The 20,331-nt window shown below is 39.5% G+C and overlaps 1 protein-coding gene across 1 annotated transcript in view; it reads left to right on the top strand.

Moving 5' to 3' along the window:
- The window catches only part of DNAH8 (dynein axonemal heavy chain 8), a 369,397-nt gene that overhangs the window by 1,372 nt on the left and 347,694 nt on the right, over positions 1 to 20,331 (top strand). Inside the window, exons 3-4 of the mRNA XM_032410111.1 lie at positions 6,895 to 6,979; positions 12,038 to 12,189. Of these exons, the coding sequence (XP_032266002.1) occupies positions 6,895 to 6,979; positions 12,038 to 12,189 (237 nt within the window). The remainder of the gene's footprint in view (positions 1 to 6,894; positions 6,980 to 12,037; positions 12,190 to 20,331) is intronic.

Here is a 20,331-nt window from a genome sequence, read left to right as displayed (position 1 = left end):
GTTCCTAAAGGAGTCTCTCTCTTGCTTGATGCGATGTGTTGCCAAGTTCTGGAAAGTTGTCTGCCTTTTCTGTCAGGATCCTTATAAAAGTTGAAAACTGGCAGTCCTCTGATAGTATGAGTGGGATTGCTCATTCCTTAGTGTGTTATGATAATCTGGGAATGTGATTGATGCAAAGAGATCAATAACTGAGCTATTTTAATGGTGAAAGATAGGAAAATGCATGAATTGTGCACATAAAACAAGAGGCACTGCTGCAACCAACTGGAAATAAGAGTGTAGTTTCTCAGGTCACCACAATTCCCTGCAGGAATGTACAGGTGTGGTCAAGGGTGGCTGCCTGGGCATATGGACTGTGGATCAGATAGATCCCTGTGCGGAAGGGCCCTTCACTTGGTTCAATGGTTTCCTGTCACCACCTGGAATTTCTTCAAAAAAATTTTTTTTAAGTTTTCTAATTCCAGTATAGTTAACATAGAGTGTTATATTAGTTTCGGGTGAACAAAATAGTGATTCAACAGTTCTGTACATCACCTGGTGCTCATCATGATAAGTGTAGTCTTCAACCCCCATCACCTATTTCACCCATCCCCCTACCCACCTCCCCTCTGGTAACCACCAGTTTGTTCTCTATAGTTAAGGGTCTGTTACTTTGTCTGTCTGTCTCTCTTCTTTTTTTCCTTTGTTTTATTTCTTAAATTCTACATATGAGTGAAATAATGTGGTATTTGTCTTTCTCTGACTGGCTTATTTTGCTTAACATTGTACCCTTTAGCTCCATCCATGTTGTTGCAAATGGCAAGATTTCATTCTTTTTTATGGCTGAGTAATATTCCATCATTTATATATACCATATCTTTTTTACCCATTCATCTATGGGCTACTTCCATAACCTTATTGTAAATAATGCTGCAATAAACATAGAGGTGCATGCATCCCTTTGAATTAATGTTCTTGAGTAAATCCCCAGTAGTGTGATTACTGAATTGTAGGGTAGTTCTATTTTTACTATTTTTACTTTTTGAGGAACCTCCATACCATTTTTCCACAGCAGCTGCGCCAGTTTGCATTCCCACCAACAGTGAGCCAGGGTTCCTTTCTCCCCACATCCTCGCCAGCACTTGTTTCTTAGGTTTTTGATATTAGCTATTCTGACAGTTGTGAGGTAATATCTCATTAAAGCTTTGATTTTCATTTCCCTGATGATGAGTGATGTTGAGCATCTTTTCGTGTGTCTGTTGGCCACCTGTATGTCTTCTTTGGAGAAATATCTGTTCATGTCTTCTGCCCATTTTTTTTTTTTAAAGATTTATTTATTTATTTGAGAGAGCGAGAATGAGAGAGAGTACATGAGGGGGGGAGGGTCAGAGGGAGAAGCAGGCTCCTCGCTGAGCAGGGAGCCCGATGCGGGACTCGATCCCGGGACTCCAGGATCATGACCTGAGCCGAAGGCAGTTGCTTAACCAACTGAGTCACCCAGGCACCCTACTGCCCATTTTTAAATTGGACTATTTGGGTTTTTTTGATGTTGAGTTGTATCAGTTCTTTATGTATTTTGGATACTAACCTTTTATCAGATATATCATTTGTGAATATCTTCTCCCATTCAGGAAGTTGCCTTTTTGTTTTGTTCACTGTTTCCTTTGCTGTGCAGAAGCTTTTTATTTTGATGTAGTCCCAATAGTGTATTTTTGCTTTTATTTCCCTTGCCTCAGGAGACAGATCTAGAAAAATGTTGCTATGGCTGACGTCAGAGAAATAGCTGCCTATGCTCTCTTCTAGGATTTTTATGGTTTCAGGTATCACGTATAGGTCTTTAGTCTATTTTGAGTTTATTTTTGTGTGTGGTGTAAGAAAGTGGTCCAGTTTCATTCTTTTGCATGTAGCTGTCCACTTTTCCCAGCACTATTTGTTGAAGAGACATTCTTTTTCCCATCGCATAATTCTTGCCTCTTTTGTCAAAGATGAATTGACAGTATCCACCTTGAAATTCTTTTTTTTAAAGATTTTATTTTATTTATTTTTTAAAATATTTTATTTATTTATTTGTCAGAGAGAATGAGAGAGTGAGAGAAACAGGCAGAGGGAGAAGCAGGCTCCCCACTGAGCAAGGAGCCTGATATGGGACTCAATCCCGGGACCCTGGGATCATGACCTGAGCCAAAGACAGACGCTTAACCGACTGAGCCACCAGGAGTCCCTTAAAGATTTTATTTTAATTCCAGTTAGTTAACATATAGTGTAATATTAGATTCTCATGTACAATATGGTGATTCAGCACCTCCATACTACATCCGGTGCTCGTTACAAGTACACTTGGTAATCACCATCACCTATGCAACTCATCCCCCTCAACCAATTCCCCTCTGATAACCATCAGTGTGTTCTCTATAGTTAAGTCTGTTTCTTGGTTTATATTTCTGTTTCTCTCCCACCCCCCATTTGCTTGTTTTTTTGTTTCTTAAATTCCACATATGAGTGAAATCATAGGATATTTGTCTTTCTCTGAGTGATTGATTTTGCTTAGAATAATACTCTCTAACATCCATCCATTTGCATGGCAAGATTTCACTCTTTTTAATGGGTGAGTAATATGCCATTGTATATGTATACCAAATCTTTTTTTCCCCCTCAGATCTAGGATTAGGGCTTGGTTTAGGGCCAGAATAAGGGTTAGGGTTAGGGCCAGTGTGATTGTATGTGCCTATTATTTTGCAGTTCAGAGACCACTCCAGAGGGATAAGTTTAGGGTTAAGATAGGGTTAGTGTTAGGGTTAAGGGTTAGGGCGTGTGTTTGGGTTAGGATAAGGTTTTTGCTTAGAATAATGCTTTCTACCTCCATCCACATCTTTGTAAATGGCAAGATTTCATTCTTTTTTATGGCTGAGTAATATTCCTTTCTCTCTCTCTGTGTGTGTGTGTGTGTGTGTGTGTGTGTGTGTGTGTGTGTGTGTATACATACTAAATCTTTTTTTTCCGTCAGATCCTGAATTAGGATTCTGTTTAGGGTTATAATAAGGGTTAGGGTTAGGGTTAGAGTTAGGGTTAAGGCCAGTGTGAGGGTATGTGCCTATTATCCTGCAGTTCAGAGACCTCTCCAGAGGTTAGGTTTAGGGTTAGAGACAGGGTTAGAGGTAGAGTTTAGGGGTTACTGGTAGGGGTAGAATTAGGTTTAGGGTCAGGGTTAAGATTAGGGTTAGGGTTTGTGCTTGGCATCCTGCAGTTCAGAGACCTCTCCAGAGAATAAACTCTCAGACTTCCGTTAGGTTGAAAATAAACATGGCAACCATCCACCAAGCTGAGGTAAAGAGGGGATTTAACCTTCTAAGTACTCTACTTTTTAAGATAAGTTTTTATTTAAATTCCAGTTAGTTAACATACAATGTAATATTAGTTTCAGGTGTAGAACTTAGTGATTCAACACTTACATAAAACATCTGGTGCTCATCACAGCAAGTGCCCTCCTTAATCCTCATCACCTATTTCCCCCATCATGTCACCAACCTCCCTTCTGGTAACCATCAGTTTGTTCTCTCTAGTTAGGAGACTCCACCTTGAAATTCTTAATAATTTTTTAACAAGTGTTCCTACATTTTTATTTTTCACTGGGCCTGTAGCTCACAAATTTGGTAGCCTGTCCTGGCTGTGGATGATACCATCCATATGGCAAGATAGTGATCAACCTTGTTTCACCTGAAAGTTGCTAGGCCATAAATTTGGTTAATCCCATAGTGGGAATCCCAGCAGCTCTGCAAAGGGTCCAGGTGTAGACATTGGTCCTGGCTAGTACCTTCAGAGAAGGACAGCTGCTAGGACTAAGTTAGGGAGATGGGTGTCTGCAGAACTGGTAGTCTCACTCTTAAATATTTGCCAGTTGGCTTTCTGGGCTTGCCCAGTTCCATAAATACTTTATTGCTGTATCTAATTGTATGACCCACCAGATTTGAAAGTATTCAAATTATCAAAAACAGCGCTCATACCCGTGATAAAAAGACATCCCAATATCAAATGCAACAAATTCTTACTCTTTAGACACATTGTACTCCTGAGACCAGGAGAGTGAATGGAGCAAGTGTTTCTCACTGGCCAGCATGCCAATGTCATATGCCTGCAAACCCTTCCATTTGTCATTCTCAGAGTATGTCTTGTACTTTGGGTTTGGGTGCTTAGGTTCTTCCTCGAAGGCCGTCATGGACCAGGTTAGACACTGCTTAGGCTGCACATCTAGGAAATCTAGGGAAATGTAAGTCTTAAGGGAAGACTCACACCAAGAAAGGTGTTTCTGTAAGAGTTGTTTAGCAGTTGCAAAGCCACCGTGGAGGGGAGATAGTCCAGCCTGGAGAGAAACCAATCTCAAAATCTGGGAGAGCTCAGAAAGCTTATTTGGTTGAAGGGACAAGGCAGGCACCTAAATTGGCATCAAGATTGGTGGACAGGTGAATAAAGAGATGGAATCAGGAAGGAGGGGCGGCCTAGTTTGGTGTGATGATTTAGGAAACTGGTATATGGAAGGGTTTTCCTTTTAGGTGAAGCCTGGTGTAGCAATCCAGAGTGAAAGTAGCTCATTAAAGGTCCCACAAAGGGTGGACAGTAGAGGGTGTGATGGTCATTTTGTTTGCCTTCAGATCTGTTATCTAGTCTTTACCACCGACTCTGTGGCCTGGAAGGCTGACCTCTCTAGAACCCATCACCTGGGCTCCCTTGCTCTCTGGTTTGCATGGTACTCAGTCACTAGGAGGCCCCAGCAGGAGATAGGAGGGCAGAAGGGAGACAAGTCTGACCCCTCCCTGCTTGGCCATATTTTCTGGCTACAGCCAAGCCATTCTCCCTCCACTACTCCGTGTCCACTTGCTCCCAGCTACCCCCTTCCCCCACTCATCACACTTTCAGGCCTTGGCTGGTGCTGCTTTTTCCTTTGTCGATAGTCCTATTTTTGCTGCTAGTGTCACAGCTTCCCTTAACCCTTCTCTCTAGAATAGCCTCTTCATTATAAAGTTTCTTCAAGAACCCATTTTTGGGACTTCTTTTCTTGCCAGGACCCTGACCAATACAGAAGTTTCTACTGCATCTGTGTCCGTGCTTTTGCTGCTCTCTCCATTCAGCACTGCTCAGGATAATCGCAGACTATCTTGCTTTCCTGGCTTACATGACAGTGTTTTCCAAAGTCGAGGCAACAGCGGTGTGGTTCTGTGGATGGAGCACAGCCCTGGAGGCCCAAGGCTGGCTTCTGGTTCCAGGCTCTGAACTCGTGGTTGTGTGTCTTTGGGTCTTTTTCTCAAATTCTTTTTAGCTTTACTTCTGTCTTTGGCAAGAGGGGCATAATAATGCCACCTCAGTGCCAGGCAGTGGTAAAGCTCAGATGAACTATTTGTAAAATGTATGTGAATTTTTAATTTGCAGTCATGATTTCAGCCCATGACAACATTCACTCTTCTGGTCTCAGGAGTACAGTGTGTCTAAAGAGTAAGAATTTGTTGCATTTGATATTGGGATGTCTTTTTATCACGGGTATGGGCGCTGTTTTTGGTAATTTGGATACTTTCAAATCTCGTGGGTCATACAATCAGATACAGCAATAAAGTATTTATGGAACTGGGCAACAATCGCTGTGCTGACAGTTTTTTTATCTTTCAGATTGTAATTATGCAAGAGTCAAATTTATGTGTGAGATGGAAGAGTAGAAAATGAAGGGCTCAAATTTGGTACATCTGTGTGGCTCTGTTTCACTTCCTGGGGTGGTGGGTCTCAAATGGGGTCCCAGAAGCAGCAGCATCAGCATCACCTGGAATTTTTTAAAGATTTATTTATTTCAGAAAGAGAGAGAGGTAGCAAGAGCAGGAGGAAGAGCTGAAGGGGAAGGCAAGGGAGAATCTCAAGCAGACTCCCTGCTGATCGCAGAGACCCATGTGGGGCTCAATCTCATGACCCCGAGATCATGACCTGAGCTGAAATCAATAGTCAGATGCTCAACCAACTGAGCCACCCAGGCACCCCTCAACTGGAACTTTTTAGAAATGCAAGTCCTCAGGGCCAGCATTCTGTATTTTTTTTAGAAGCCCTAGGTGCTTCTCTGATGCACACTAAAGTTTGAGAACCATTGTCCTAGGGGGAGAGGCTTTGCCAGATCTGACGTACCTCCCACACATGGCCAGTAAGTGAAGAAAAACCCACTGCTCGAGAGCGACACTTAGGTATAGACTCAGTGGACTAAGTGAAGTGGGTTGAGTAACTTTGTACTTCCCAAATAGTGTGTGAGGATTTTTGCTTACATGACCTATTTATTTTTCTGCTAAGATATGACACTGACTTATAAGTAATTAAATAAGAGCTTCATGCTCATAAACATGGGAGACTCTCATTATAATAATTTGTTCCTATATTAATTTGGCTACAATTTGGGTCAAATGACAATATCTAAAAACATAATTACTCAAATAATTGGTTTAAAAACCCAATTAGTTGGTAAGGCAAGTTTTTTGTTCTCCAAGTCAGCTTTTAAGAATAGTTTTTTAAAAATAATAATTCTTTATATTTACCTCCAGTTGGACTCATTCATTTACTCCTACTTATAGGAGGGTCTGTCTGTGAGGCAGGGTCAGGTAAGTGGCTGCCTGCTTATATATGCAGATCATCAGTGTAGGTTCAGAAATAGAATTCACCATATATTTCATGGTAATTTTGGAGTTAAAGTAGTTCAAATTCTAATCCTGCTTCTGATGTCCCTGTCACTGTGTATCTCGAAAAAAGTCATTGAGCCTCTTTTTTTTTTTTTTTAATCTACAAAATGATGAGGATAAAGGCATATACAATGCCTAGCCCAGGGTGTGGTTCGTTTTATTGTAGCTAATATAACTAGTCATTTTATTGATCATCATTTTCTCTTTTATTTAACAGCTGGAAGCCTTTGCTCATTTTTTTATGAAAGACGGTTGTAAGACATTGAAATTTTTGTACCAGGAAGGAGATGTCCCTGGCCTTGGTAAGGGTGTTTTATGAGGGCAATGTGCTGGCTATTAGTTAATGAATGTTAAAGTACAGCCTATCTTTTCTCTTATAAATAGATATATATTTATAAATTTTATATATTTACATAGAAGTATATTTATAAAGAAAATTTATCAGAAGCTTATGTGTGGAGAAGAGTGTCTTTTTTTTTTTTTAAGATTTATTTGAGAGAGAGAGAGCATGTGCAAGCAGGGAGGGGCCAAGGGGGAGGGAGAGAGAATTTCAAGCAGACTCTGTGCTGAGCATGGAGTCCCATATGGGGCTCAGTCTCACAATCTTAAGATCATGACCTGAGCCGAAATCAAGAGCTGGATGCCCAACTGTCTGAGCCACCCAGGTGCCCCGAAAAAAAAGTGTCTTAAAAACAATACTTTTTCAGCCCAAATATATATGTCAGGCACTACTATAATATAAGGAGAAAACATACTTACAGAAATCATTGATATCTCCTGGTGGATACATGTTTTCACTAGAATTTAATTCCATTTTCCCTGAAACAGGTGGAGCCATTTTGCACACAGGTTCTCAGGTGACTAGTAATAGACAGGAAACCCTGTGAGAGCTCAGCAGCTGTCCCAGTGGTCTTGGGTCAGCATTTTGTCTGCTGCAGCTGTCAGTTGGAATATATGGCTTCCTTATTATTTGCAGGATTCCTAAAATAATTAACACTACCAGGATGTGAAATTTTGTCTTGATAACCAGATGCATGGGCCATCCTTTTGGTTTTAGACTACTTATCTTTGAAGTCTTATGGATTGTCCCTCCTATTGGTTCTTTCTCATTTTTCTCCTCTGCTGCCTTTAGCTGAGGCTCATATCTCATGCCTGCCCTAGTATTCTAGATTGAAAGCCTGTAGCTCTGAAACCAGATTCCCTCTCTGAAATTTACACTGCTTATTCCTTTAAAAGTAAATCTTTTATTCATTTGTATGTATATATATATACCACATCTTTATCCATTCATCTATGGATGGAAACTTGGGTTGCAGCCATAAAAAGGAATGAAATCTTGGGGCGCCTGGGTGGCTCAGTTGGTTAAGCATCTGCCTTCAGCTCAGGCCATGATCCCAGGGTCCAGGAATCGAGTCCCACATTGGGCTCCCTGCTTGGCAGGGAGTCTGGTTCTCCCTTTCCCTCTTCTTTTCCCCTCTGCTCTTGCTCTCTCTCTCTCAAATAAATAAATAAAATCTTAAAAAAAAAAAGAATGAAATCTTGCCATTTGCAACAGCATGGGTGGACCTAGAGGGTATAATGCTAAGTGAAATAAGTCAGTCAGAAAAAGACAAATACCATAGGATTTCACATATATGTGGAATTTAAGAAACAAAACAAAGGAACCAAGAAAAAAAGAGGGACAAACAAACAATAAAACCAGCCTCTTAAATACAGAGAACAAACTGGTGGTTTCTAGAGGGGAGGTGGGTGGAGGACTGCATGAAATAGATAAAGGGGATTAAGAGCACACTTATCTTGGTGAGCACTGAGAAATATATAGAATTGTTGAATCATTACATTGTACACCTGAAACTAATCTAACACTGTATGTTATCCCTCAGTAAAAATTCTGAAAAGTAAACCTTTCATTGTGCTCCTAGTTATTGGATTGGGTCCAAAACCCTCATTTCTCTGCTAAGGCCCATTATAACCTGGATACACAGTGTTCCTTTAGCCTGCGCTACTATTCTTGCAGACATGAATTTGCTGCTCCCTTTAAGCCAGTCTCTTCCTTGTTTTCTGGACATTCCAGGGTCATATCTGTGCCCTTTGCTCTGCCCTCCTGACTCTCTCAGAATGCCTTTTTTCTCTATACCCAGCCAAATCCTACCCCTTCGGATCACCTCTGACATTCTCTTTTCTACAGAGCCTGCCCAGGGTGTTCCAAACCCATCCATCACTTTTCTCCAAACTCCTCCTGTCTCATTTAAAGTTTGCATTGTGAAATACAGCACTTGATTATGTTCTTCTATTTTCATTTAATTCTTTAATATAAGAAAATACCTACAATGAGAAGAGAAATAAAAACCACCCACATTCTCAGCCATTTGGAATAGGCGCTGTTAATTCCTTGATGAATATTCCTCTATAACTTCTTTGCCCCTCCCCTCTTATTTGGAGAAAGGGCGGGAGGGAGGGAAAAAGAGAGAGAAAGTTATGTATATGTATAGAGTGTGTGTGCATATATATACATGTATACATAGAGCTGGATCCCTTTTTGTAATATGTAGATATTATGCTACAAAATGGGATACTACAAAATAGGATGCTACAAAATGGGATCCAACTCTACATGTTGTTTTTTTATTTTTATTTTTTTTTAAAGATTTTATTTATTTATTTGACAGAGAGAGACACAACGAGAGAGGGAACACAAGCAGGGGGAGTGGAGAGGGAGAAGCAGGCTTCCTGCTGAGCAGGGAGCCCAATGTGGGACTCGACCCCAAGACCTTGGGATCATGACCTGAGCCGAAGGCAGACGCTTAACAACTGAGCCACCTAGGCGCCCTCTACATGTTATTTTTATGGTGGCCTTTAAAATTTGATAATATTCTCTTTTTCATGCCACTAGATACATTTTTTACAATTAACTTTTAAACAGCTGCATTGTATTTCATTAGGCTACTATAACTATTATTTTTAAAACTTATCTCTTATTATTAGAACTTAGGTTATTTACAACTTTTTGCTCTTTTAAATAATGCCTCAGTGATTATCACTGAGGCTAATGTGGATTAGGAAGCCTTTAGGAAGAATTTGCAGGAGGGGAATTGGCAGGAGAAAAGATATATATATATATATATATTTTGTTTGTTTGTTTGTTTTGTTTTGTTTTGTTTTTTTAGAGAGAAAGAGAGAGCCTGTGTGCATGAGGGGAGGGAGGGAGAGAGAGAGGGAGAGGGAGAGAGAGAATCCCAAGCAGGCTCCACACTCAGCACAGAACCCAAGATGGGCTTAATCTCACAATCCCGAGATCATGACCTGAGCTGAAATCAAGAGTTGGAGGCTTAACCGACTGAGCCACTCAGGTGGCCCAAGATAGATATATTTTTAATTATTATTTTGCTACCTAGAAAAGTTATACATTTATTAGCTTGGTAAATATTCCACTACCTGTCTTTCTCATATGCATCTGTTAATATATAAATGCTTATTATCATTTAAAAATGTGATCATATAATAAATTTTATTCTTGATTTGAGTTTTGCATTTGACAGTATAGCCCAGACATTTTCTATGTCATTATATATAAATTTACCTCATTTTAAAAATGCTGTACAGGGGTGCCTGGGTGGTTCAGTTGGTTGAGCATGTGACTCTTGATTTTGGCTCAGGTCATGATCTTGGGGTCCTGGGATCGAGCCCTGCATTGGACTCCCTTCTCATTGGGGAGTCTGCTTGACCCTTTCCCTCTACCTCTGCCTCCACTTGTGTACTCTCTCTCTCTCTCAAATAAATAAATATTTTTTTGAAAAAGTTTTAAAAATGCTGTCAGTATTCCATAGTATAGCTGCATTGTGATTTTTAGAAACCATTCCCCTGTTGATGGGTGTACCGAATATGTAGATGTATACAGAATATGTTTAGCTGTAGGTAATGGAAGTCCTAATAGTGTCTTAAACAAAGAGGGGATCTATTTTTCTTTCATAACAAGGTGGGCAGTGGCTGGCAATGGTTCAAATGCTCAGTATTGTCATCAGAAACCTAGATACTTTTTTTCTTCCTATTCTGTCATTTTTAAATGTTGGCTTTTGTGTTCATGTTTGCCCCATATGGTTATAAGATGAAGCTCTAGACATCACATCCAAGTTCAAGGTGCTTGTGGGAAAGGGCCTTGCCTCTCCCCGTTATCAGGAAATCATAAGCTTATCTTATGTCTTATCAGCCAGAACTGTGTAATGTGGCTACCATAGGGGTTAGGGGGCTGAGAAAGCAGTAGTCTCCTTGGGGATGTACACATTGCTGGATGAGACAATGGGTTTTCTTATCAAGGAAAAAGGGGAGGGAGGTTATTAAGGGTAGAGGTACCTCTCTGTGCCAACCTCCATGAATGAGCATTTGAGCACTTACATACTGTGTATCATGGTTCTTTGGTTGTAGGCAACAGCAATAGACTCTGGCTTACATAAGCAAAAAAAAAAAAAAAAAAAAAAAGTCTGGGCTGTTCACAAAATTGAACTAGTCAAACCACTTGGCCTTGGGAAGGACAGGAATAGAGCATTTCCACAGATTTCAGGGCAGTTTCTTTAGGATTCATCACTGGATTGACATCCCTCCAGTCCCCTTTTACCTTTGTGTGCCTCCAGGCAGGACTGACATTCTTGCAGAGAGTCTGATCAGTCTCATTTGCACATGCCCACCACGTCAGAGCCTTGAGACTGGTGTCCTCCAGAGTCACGGGACAGGAGGAATCCCCCACACCCAAAGGAGGGAAGGCTGGGAAGACAAAATATTTTCATGGTTTTGGGATGGGGATTTTAAAATTTCTTTTATCATATTTTAAATTATTGTGAATAGGAAGACTGCTAAATTTTGCTTATTAATAGTACAACCAACCATCTAACAAAATTATATTTTTAATAGTTTTTAAAATTAAATGATTAATTTTCACTGAAATCAAGTTGAGGAAGAATTTAGTATAACTTGGGGGCTATAAGTGTTTTCACTAGGGGACTAAATCCTCTCTGGGGAGTCAGTGAAGGCTTCTAAGAGACTTGGGCTTCAGCCGAGATCTGAAAGATAAGTAGGAATTGGGGAGGCAAAGGGTCGGAGATGGGGTAGAACAGTCTGTGTGAAGACCCTGCCTGAGGCGAGGCCAAAAGGAGAAAAAGTGAAGAACTCAGGGAAAGGTAGCAGGGGAGGCTGCACTTCAAGTATTCCAATTAGCGATGTCTTTTTGTAGACAAAAAATTTATTACAATCATCAAAAATTCCTTACAGTAAGGTGAAGCAAGAAGCAATGCTGTGAGATCCATAGTCATTTATCACAGTCAATCCGTTATGTGATCACACACTATGTTCTTGACTTTTGTTTTCAGAGTGTGGTCGAACTATTGCTGGAGCAACCAAAGGGGGGAAAATGATGAGATTATATATAGACAACGCAGCCCCGGAGAAACTAAAAGGATTATGTGTATTTTTTGTTCGCTGTCACAATGATGTTGCTATAAATATTAAAAATATTCATGAGGTATGTTTGCATTTTTTTCAAATATATAGTTAAATTTTTTTCCAGCTTAATTGAGATGTAATGACATAAAACATGGTAAGTTGTAGGCTGTATATAACATGTTGATTTAATACACTTATATTTTGCGAACTGATTACCACTGTAGCATTAGCTGATACTCCATCATCTCACCTAATTACCTTTTTTTTGTTTTGTTTTTGGTGATGACATTTAAGGTGAACTGTCTTAGCAACATTCGAGTATATATTAGTATTACCTATAATCACCGTGCTGTACATTAAATCCCCCAAACCTATTCATTTTATAACTTAAAGTTTTATTGCTTTGACAAACATCTCCTGATTCCCCCTACCCAACAGCCCTGGTAATCAACATTCTACTCTCTGATTGACTTAATTCGCTTAGCATAATACCCTCTAATTCCATCCACGTCATTGCAAATGGCAAGATTCATTTTTTTGATGGCTGCATAATATTCCATTGTGTGTATATATATATATATATATATATATACACATCACATATTCTTTATCCATTCATTTGTTGATGGACATCTAGGCTCTTTTCATAGTTTGGCTACTGTGGACATTGCTGCTATAAACATTGGGGTTCACATGCCCCTTTGGATCACTACATTTGTATCTTTGGGGTAAATACCCAGTAGTGCAATTGCTGGGTCGTACGGTAGCTCTATTTTTCAACTTTTTGAGGAACCTCCATACTGTTCTCCACAGTGGCTGCACCAGCTTGCATTCGCACCAATAGTGTAGGAGTGTTCCCTCTTTTCCGCATCCCCACCAAATCTGTCATTTCCTGACTTGCTAATGTTAGCCATTCTGACTGGTGTGAGGTGGTATCTCTTTGAGGCTTTGATTTGTATTTCCCTGATGCCGAGTGATGTTGAGAACTTTTTCAAGTGTCTGTTGGCCATTTGGATGTCTTTTTTGCACAAATGTCTGTTCATGTCTTCTGCCCATATCTTGATTGGATTATTTGTTCTTTGGGTGTTGAGTTTGATAAGTTCTTTATAGATTTTGGATACTAGCCCTTTATCTGATATGTCATTTGCAAATATCTTCTCCCATTCTGTTGGTTGTCTTTTGGTTTTGTTGACTGTGCTGTGCAAAAGCTTTTTATCTTGATGAAGTCCCAATAGTTCATTTTGCCCTTGCTTCCCTTGCCTTTGGTGATGTTTCTTGAAAGAAGTCGCTGAGGCTGAGGTCGAAGAGGTTGCTGACTGTGTTCTTTAGGATTTTGATGGATTCCTGTCTCACATTGAGGTCTTTCATCCATTTTGAGTCTATTTTTGTGTGTAGTGTAAGGAAATGGTCCAGTTTCATTCTTCTGCATGTGGCTGTCCAATTTTCCCAATACCATTTGTTGAAGAGACGGTCTTTTTTCCATTGGACATTCTTTCCTGCTTTGTTGAAGATTAGTGGACCATAGAATTGAGGGTCCATTTCTGGGGTCTCTATTCTGTTCCACTGATCTATGTGTCTGTTTTTGTGCCAGTACCATACTGTCTGGATGATTACAGCTTTGTAATAGAACTTGAAGTCCGGCATTGTGATGCCACCAGCTTTGGTTTTCTTTTCAACATTCCTCTGGCTCTTCAGGGTCTTTTCTGCTTCCATACAAATTTTAGGATTATTTGTTCCATTTCTTTGAAAAAAGTTGATGGTATTTTGATAAGGATTGCATTAAATGTGTAGATTGCTCTAGGTAGCATAGAGAGTTTCACAATATTTGTTCTTCCAATCCATGAGCATGGAACGTTTTTCCATTTTTTTGTGTCTTCCTCAATTTTTTTCATGAGTATTTTATAGTTTTCTGAGTACAGATTCTTTGCCTCTCTGGTTAGATTTATTCCTAGGTATCTTATGGTTTTGGGTGCAATTGCAAATGGGACTGACTCCTTTATTTCTGTTTCTTCTGTCTTGTTGGTGTATAGAAATGCAACTGATTTCTTTGCATTGATTTTACATCCTTGGGGCTTACCTTTGAACCCCTGTTTGTTTTCTCTGTTCTCAACATCTTATGGTGTGTCTCCTCTCAAACCAACAATTGTAGAACTTTATTTATTGTCCTTGGAGGATGACTGCTTATCTTTGTAAGGTACCTTCTAGAGTTTCCCAAAGTCCTTCCATGTTGACTTCTTATTCCTTATGTTGACTATTCCCCAAAATGCCCTCCAAGTTTGCTGGAACTCAGCTGTGTGTGTGTTTGTGACTCCAGCTCTTTGTGGGTGTATTAATAAAGTGATAGAAAAACAGGAAGAAACTTCATATTGCTTTTATAGATTTATGTCATTGGTACTGGAGAACTCAATGTGGTCACTGTTGTGGCCTTCTCCTCCCTGGTCATCCACATCACTAAAAACACAACCTTTCTAATTAATGACCATGATCATAGCACTGTTCTCTTTAATAACTTCGAACTGTTCCTCATTTCTTAAATCAACGCCAGTCATCACCTGGATCTATTTATCCTAGATTTCACCATCTCCTCACCCTGCCTCACATTTTTGCATCAGTTCCTCTGTGCCTTTGCTGGTGTGGTCTCCCCAGTCACTGGGGAGTTCCCCTGTCGAAATCCTATCCTTCAAGTCTTATCTCTAAGATCACTTCCCAGATAAAGCCTTACCTGACATCCAGCTGACTATTCTCTCTTCCTGCTTTAAGCCTCCTTCTGTTTTACTTATTTTTATTTCCTCTGGCTCTTACCTTAGTGGACTTTGCACTGTGGTTTATTATGTAATTGACTTATCCCTCCAATGGGTCACAAGCTCCTTGGAGGAAAGAATGGTGTGTGACTCACCTTTGCCTTCTATTCCAGTTCTCAGCTCCATGCCTTGTGCACAGGAGTTAACTAGGATAGAACTGGGTCAGGGGGAGGGAGGTGGCAGGGGGAGGGTGTTCCAGAAGAGAAAACCAGAGCACAGGATATTTGAGAGTGATCACTGGACCTAAAAAGAGCTGGAAGAAGGATATGGAAGGAAGATGCTAGAGAAAGTGTAACCCACTGAAGTAAAGCACAATCCCCATCTCTTTTCACATTGATTCCTCTGAGTGATTCAGACATCCTGCCTGCACTTCTGTTCCTCCTGTCTTCCCGTTATTTCCCTTCCTGCTGAGAAAATTGCTCTGTTAGACACTGAAGTCATTGCCTCAAATCTGGCTCATAGGCATTCAGCATTCTTTTTTTTTTTTTTCTCTTCAGAATAAGTCTATTCACACCAACTATATATTTGCTCTCTTGCTTTTACATTACAGATACTCAATTCATATGGAATGAGAAAAGGATGTCTTCAGGCAAACAATAAGACAGTTGGATACATTTACTTCTTGTGGCCAGGGACATAATTTAATTAACAGAGGGAGCTCTCCAGCTTGGGGTGGGAGGGGAGACAATTGTTAAGTTTTCCTGGCCTTGCGTGGTAGAGCGTGCTGCTGTGAGCCACCCTGAGCACAGCACATTCCCCGGCATGAACGCTGTTTTGGGGGCAAAGGGAGGCCATGGAAGTGCCCAGATCCTCTCTCCTGTGTGTGGTTATGGCCTCCTCTCTGTAGTGTGTTCTCATTCATCTTCAAAAGTGGGATGGAGGGTCATGAGTTTACTGGAGCAAAGAGAGTGTGCTTGCAAGGCTGGCTCTCCTGTCACTGTTAGCAAGCATCTTCTTTGGTGTTCAAGAGAGGCTCAGGCTTCACAGTTTTTGTGTCATGTGGCCTTTCTCTTTTCTTCATATTTGTGCTAATTATTTCTATCAGTGGTTTTCTTAAGATCCTTTCAAACCCAATATGAAAATCTATTAAAATGGAAATAAGGTGACCCTTCCTTGTTTATAGTTTTCATTTAGATGTTCATCACTTTTAATTCTTCTGTTTTCTCTCCCGCATAGGTCTGGTTCAGTGAGATGTTTGAATCATCGTTCTGTTTTATACTGGTTATAAAATCCCCTTGTGCAAAACCCTGGATCAGTATTTTGAGTACATCCAGTCACTGCCATCCCTAGATAACCCCGAAGTCTTTGGGCTGTACCCTAATGCTGAGCTACAGCTTTGTAATAGAGCTTGAACTCAGGAATTGTGATGCCACTAGCTTTGCTTTTCTTTTTCAACACTCTTCTGGCTATTCGGAGTCTTTTCTGGTTCCATACAAATTTTAGGATTATTTGTTCCATTTCTTTGAAAAAAGTTGATGGTCTTTTGATAGGGATTGCATTAAATGTGTAGATTGCTCTAGGTAGTATTGACATCTTCACAATACTTGTTCTTCCAATCCATGAGCATGGAACGTTTTTCCATTTCTTTGTGTCTTCCTCAATTTCTTTCATGAGTATTTTATAGTTTTCTGAGTACAGATTCTTTGCCTCTTTGGTTAGATTTATTTCACGTATCTTATGGTTTGGGGTGCAATTATAAATGGGATCGACTCCTTAATTTCTCTTTCTTCTGTCTTGTTGTTGATGTATAGGAATGCCGCTGATTTCTGTGCATTGATTTTCTATCCTGCCACTTTACTGAATTCCTGTATGAGTTCTAGCAGTTTTGGGGTGGAGTCTTTTGGGTTTTCCACATAAAGTATCATATCATCTGCAAAGAGTTTGACTTCTTCTTTGCTGATTTGATGCCTTTTATTTCTTTTTGTTCTCTGATTGCTGTGGCTACGACTTCTAATACTATGTTGAATAGCAGTGGTGATAGTGGACATCCCTGCCGTGTTCCTGACCTTAGGGGAAAAGTTTTCAGTTTTTCCCCATTGAGAATGATACTTGCTGTGGGTTTTTCATAGATGGCTTATATGATATTGAGGTATCTACCTTCTATTCCTACACTGTGAAGAGTTTTAATCAAGAAAGGATGCTGTACTTTGTCAAATGCTTTTTCTGCATCTATTGAGAGGATCATATAGTTCTTGTTCTTTCTTTTATTAATGTATTGTATCACATTGATTGATTGGTGGATGTTGAACCAACCTTGCAGCCCAGGAATAAATCCCATTTGGTCATGGTGAATAATCCTCTTAATGTACTGTTGAATCCTATTGGCTAGTATTTTGGTAAGAATTTTTGCATCCATGTTCATCAGGGATATTGGTCTGTAGTTCTCCTTTTTGAGGGGGTCTTTGACTGGTTTTGGGATCAAGGTAATGGTGGCCTCATAAAATGAGTTTGGAAGTTTTCCTTCCATTTCTATTTTTTGGAACAGTTTCAGAAGAATAAGTATTAATTCTTCTTTAAACGTTTGGTAGAATTCCCTTGGGAAGCCATCTGGCTCTGGGCTCTTGTTTGTTGGGAGGTTTTTGATGACTGCTTCAATTTCCTTAGTGATTATGGGTCTGCTCAGGTTTTCTATTTCTTTCTGGTTCAGTTTTGGTAGTTGATACATCTCTAGGAATGCATCCATTTCTTCCAGGTTATCTAATTTGCTGGCATATAGTTGCTCATAATATGTTCTTATAATTGTTTGTATTTCTCTGGTGTTGGTTGGGATCTCTCCTCTTTCATTCATGATTTTATTTATTTGGGTCCTTTCTCTTTTCTTTTTGGTAAGTCTGGCCAAGGGTTTATCAATCTTATTAATTCTTTCAAAGAACCAGCTCCTAGTTTTGTTGATATGTTCTACTGTTCTTTTGGTTTCTATTTCATTGATTTCTGCTCTGATCTTTATTATTTCTCTTCTCCTGCTGGGTTTAGGCTTTATTTGCTGTTCTTTCTCCAGCTCCTTTAGGTGTAGGGTTAGGTTGTGTATTTGGGACCTTTCTTGTCTCTTGAGAAAGGCTTGTATTGCTATATACTTTCCTCTTAGGACTGCCTTTGCTGTATCCCAAAGATTTTGAACAGTTGTGTTTTCATTTTCATTGGTTTCCATGAATTTTTTAAATTCTTCTTTAATTTCCTGGTTGACTCATTCATTCTTTAGTAGGATGCTCTTTAGCCTCCATGTATTTGAGTTCTTTCCGACTTTCCTCTTGTGATTGAGTTCTAGTTTCAAAACATTGTGGTCCAAAAATATGCAGGGAATGATCCCAATCTTTTGGTAGCAGTTGAGACCTGATTTATGACCTAGGATGTGATCTATTCTGGAGAATGTTCCATGGGCACTAGAGAAGAATGTGTATTCTGTTGCTTTGGGATGGAATGTTCTGAATATATCTGTGAAGTCCATCTGGTCCAGTGTGTCATTTAAAGCCTTTATTTCCTTATTGATCTTTTGCTTAGGTGATCTATCCATTTCAGCAAGGGGGGTGTTCAAGTCCCCTACTATTATTGTATTATTGTTGATGTGTTTCTTTGATTTTGTAATTAATTGGCTTATATAATTGGCTGCTCCCATGTTAGGGGCATAGATATTTACAATTGTTAGATCTTCTTGTTGGATAGACCCTTTAAGTAGGATATAGTGTCCTTCCTCATCTCTTATTATAGTCTTTGGTTTAAATCTAATTTGTCTGATATAAGGATTGCCACCCCAGCTTTCTTTTGGTGTCCATTAGCATGGTAAATGGTTTTCCACCCCCTCACTTTCAATCTGGAGGTGCCTTTGGGTCTAAAATGAGTCTCTTGCAGACAGCATATCTATGGGTCTTGTTTTTTTTAATCCAATCTGATACCCTGTGCTTTTGATTGGGGCATTTAGCCCATTTACATGCAGGGTAACAATTGAAAGATATGAATTTAGTGCCATTGTATTGCCTGTAAGGTGACTGTTACTGTATATTGTCCGTGTTCCTTTCTGGTCTATGTTACTTTTAGGCTCTCTCTTTGCTTAGAGGACCCCTTTCAATATTTCTTGTAGGACTGGTTTGGTGTTTGCAAATTCTTTTAGTTTTTGTTTGTCCTGGAAGCTTTTTATCTCTCCTTCTATTTTCAATGACAGCCTAGCTGGGTATAGTATTCTTGGCTGCATATTTTTCTCATTTAGTGCTCTGAATATATCCTGCCAGTCCTTTCTGGCCTGCCAGGTCTCTGTGGATAGGTCTGCTGCCAATCTAATGTTTCTACCACTGTAGGTTACAGATCTCTTGTCCTGAGCTGCTTTCAGGATTTTCTCTTTGTCTCTGAGACTTGTGAGTTTTACTATTAGATGGGGTGTTGACCTATTTTTATTGATTTTGAGAGGGGTTCTCTGTGCCTCCTGGATTTTGATGCCTGTTTCCTTCCCCAAATTAGGGAAGTTCTCTGCTATAATTTGCTCCAATATACCTTCTGCCCCCCTCTCTCTTTCTTCTTCTTCTGGGATCCCAGTTATTCTAATGTTGTTTTGCTTTATGGTATCACTTATCTCTCGAATACTCCCCTTGTGATCCAGTAGTTGTTTATCTCTCTTTTTCTCAGCTTCTTTATTCTCCATCATTTGGTCTTCTGTATCACTAATTCTTTCTTCTGCCTCATTTATCCTAGGAGTTAGAGCCTCCATTTTTTATTTTAGCTCATTAATAGCCTTTTTGATTTCAAGTTGGTTAGATTTTAGTTCTTTTATTTCTCCAGAAAGGGATTCTCTAGTATATTCTATACTTTTTTCAAGCCCAGGTACTATCTTTAAAATCATCATTCTGAACTCTAGTTCCAACATCTTACCTATGTCTGTATTGATTAGGTCCCTGGCAGTCAGTACTGGCTCTTGTTCTTTTTTTTTTGAGGTGAGTTTTTCCATCTTGTCATTTTGTCCAGAGGAGAATAGATGAATGAGAGAACAAAATGGTAAAAGGGTAACAACAACCCCAGAAAAATATACACTAAACAAATCAGAAGAGACCTGAAACCGGGGGAAAAGAAATGGAAAAAAAAAAAAAAAAAAAAAAAGAAATGATTAGGCTGGTTAATAGAACAGAGCCACACACTAGATTTTGGGTGTATTTTGGTCTGTTAGAAGAAATTGCCTCCCAAAATTTTAAAGAAAGAAAAACTTATATATATACAAAAAATAATGGTAAATATAATGAAGGGATGGAATGTGACCTTAAAGATGAAAATTAAAAAAGATTAAAAAAAGGAATGATAAGGTAAGAAGTAGTGATATACCACATTATCACAAAAAAAGAATGAAAAAAATTAAAAGAAAAAAAAGAATGTGATCAGGCAGGAGTGAAAAAAAGAATGAAAAAAATTAAAAGAAAAAAAAGAATGTGATCAGGCAGGAG

This window comes from Phoca vitulina, unplaced genomic scaffold, assembly GCF_004348235.1.
Source record: "Phoca vitulina isolate PV1807 unplaced genomic scaffold, GSC_HSeal_1.0 scaffold11, whole genome shotgun sequence".
NCBI classification, from domain to species: Eukaryota; Metazoa; Chordata; class Mammalia; order Carnivora; family Phocidae; genus Phoca; species Phoca vitulina.
Note: the sequence above shows the minus strand (reverse complement) of the source record. Positions and strands in the feature narration are given on the sequence as shown.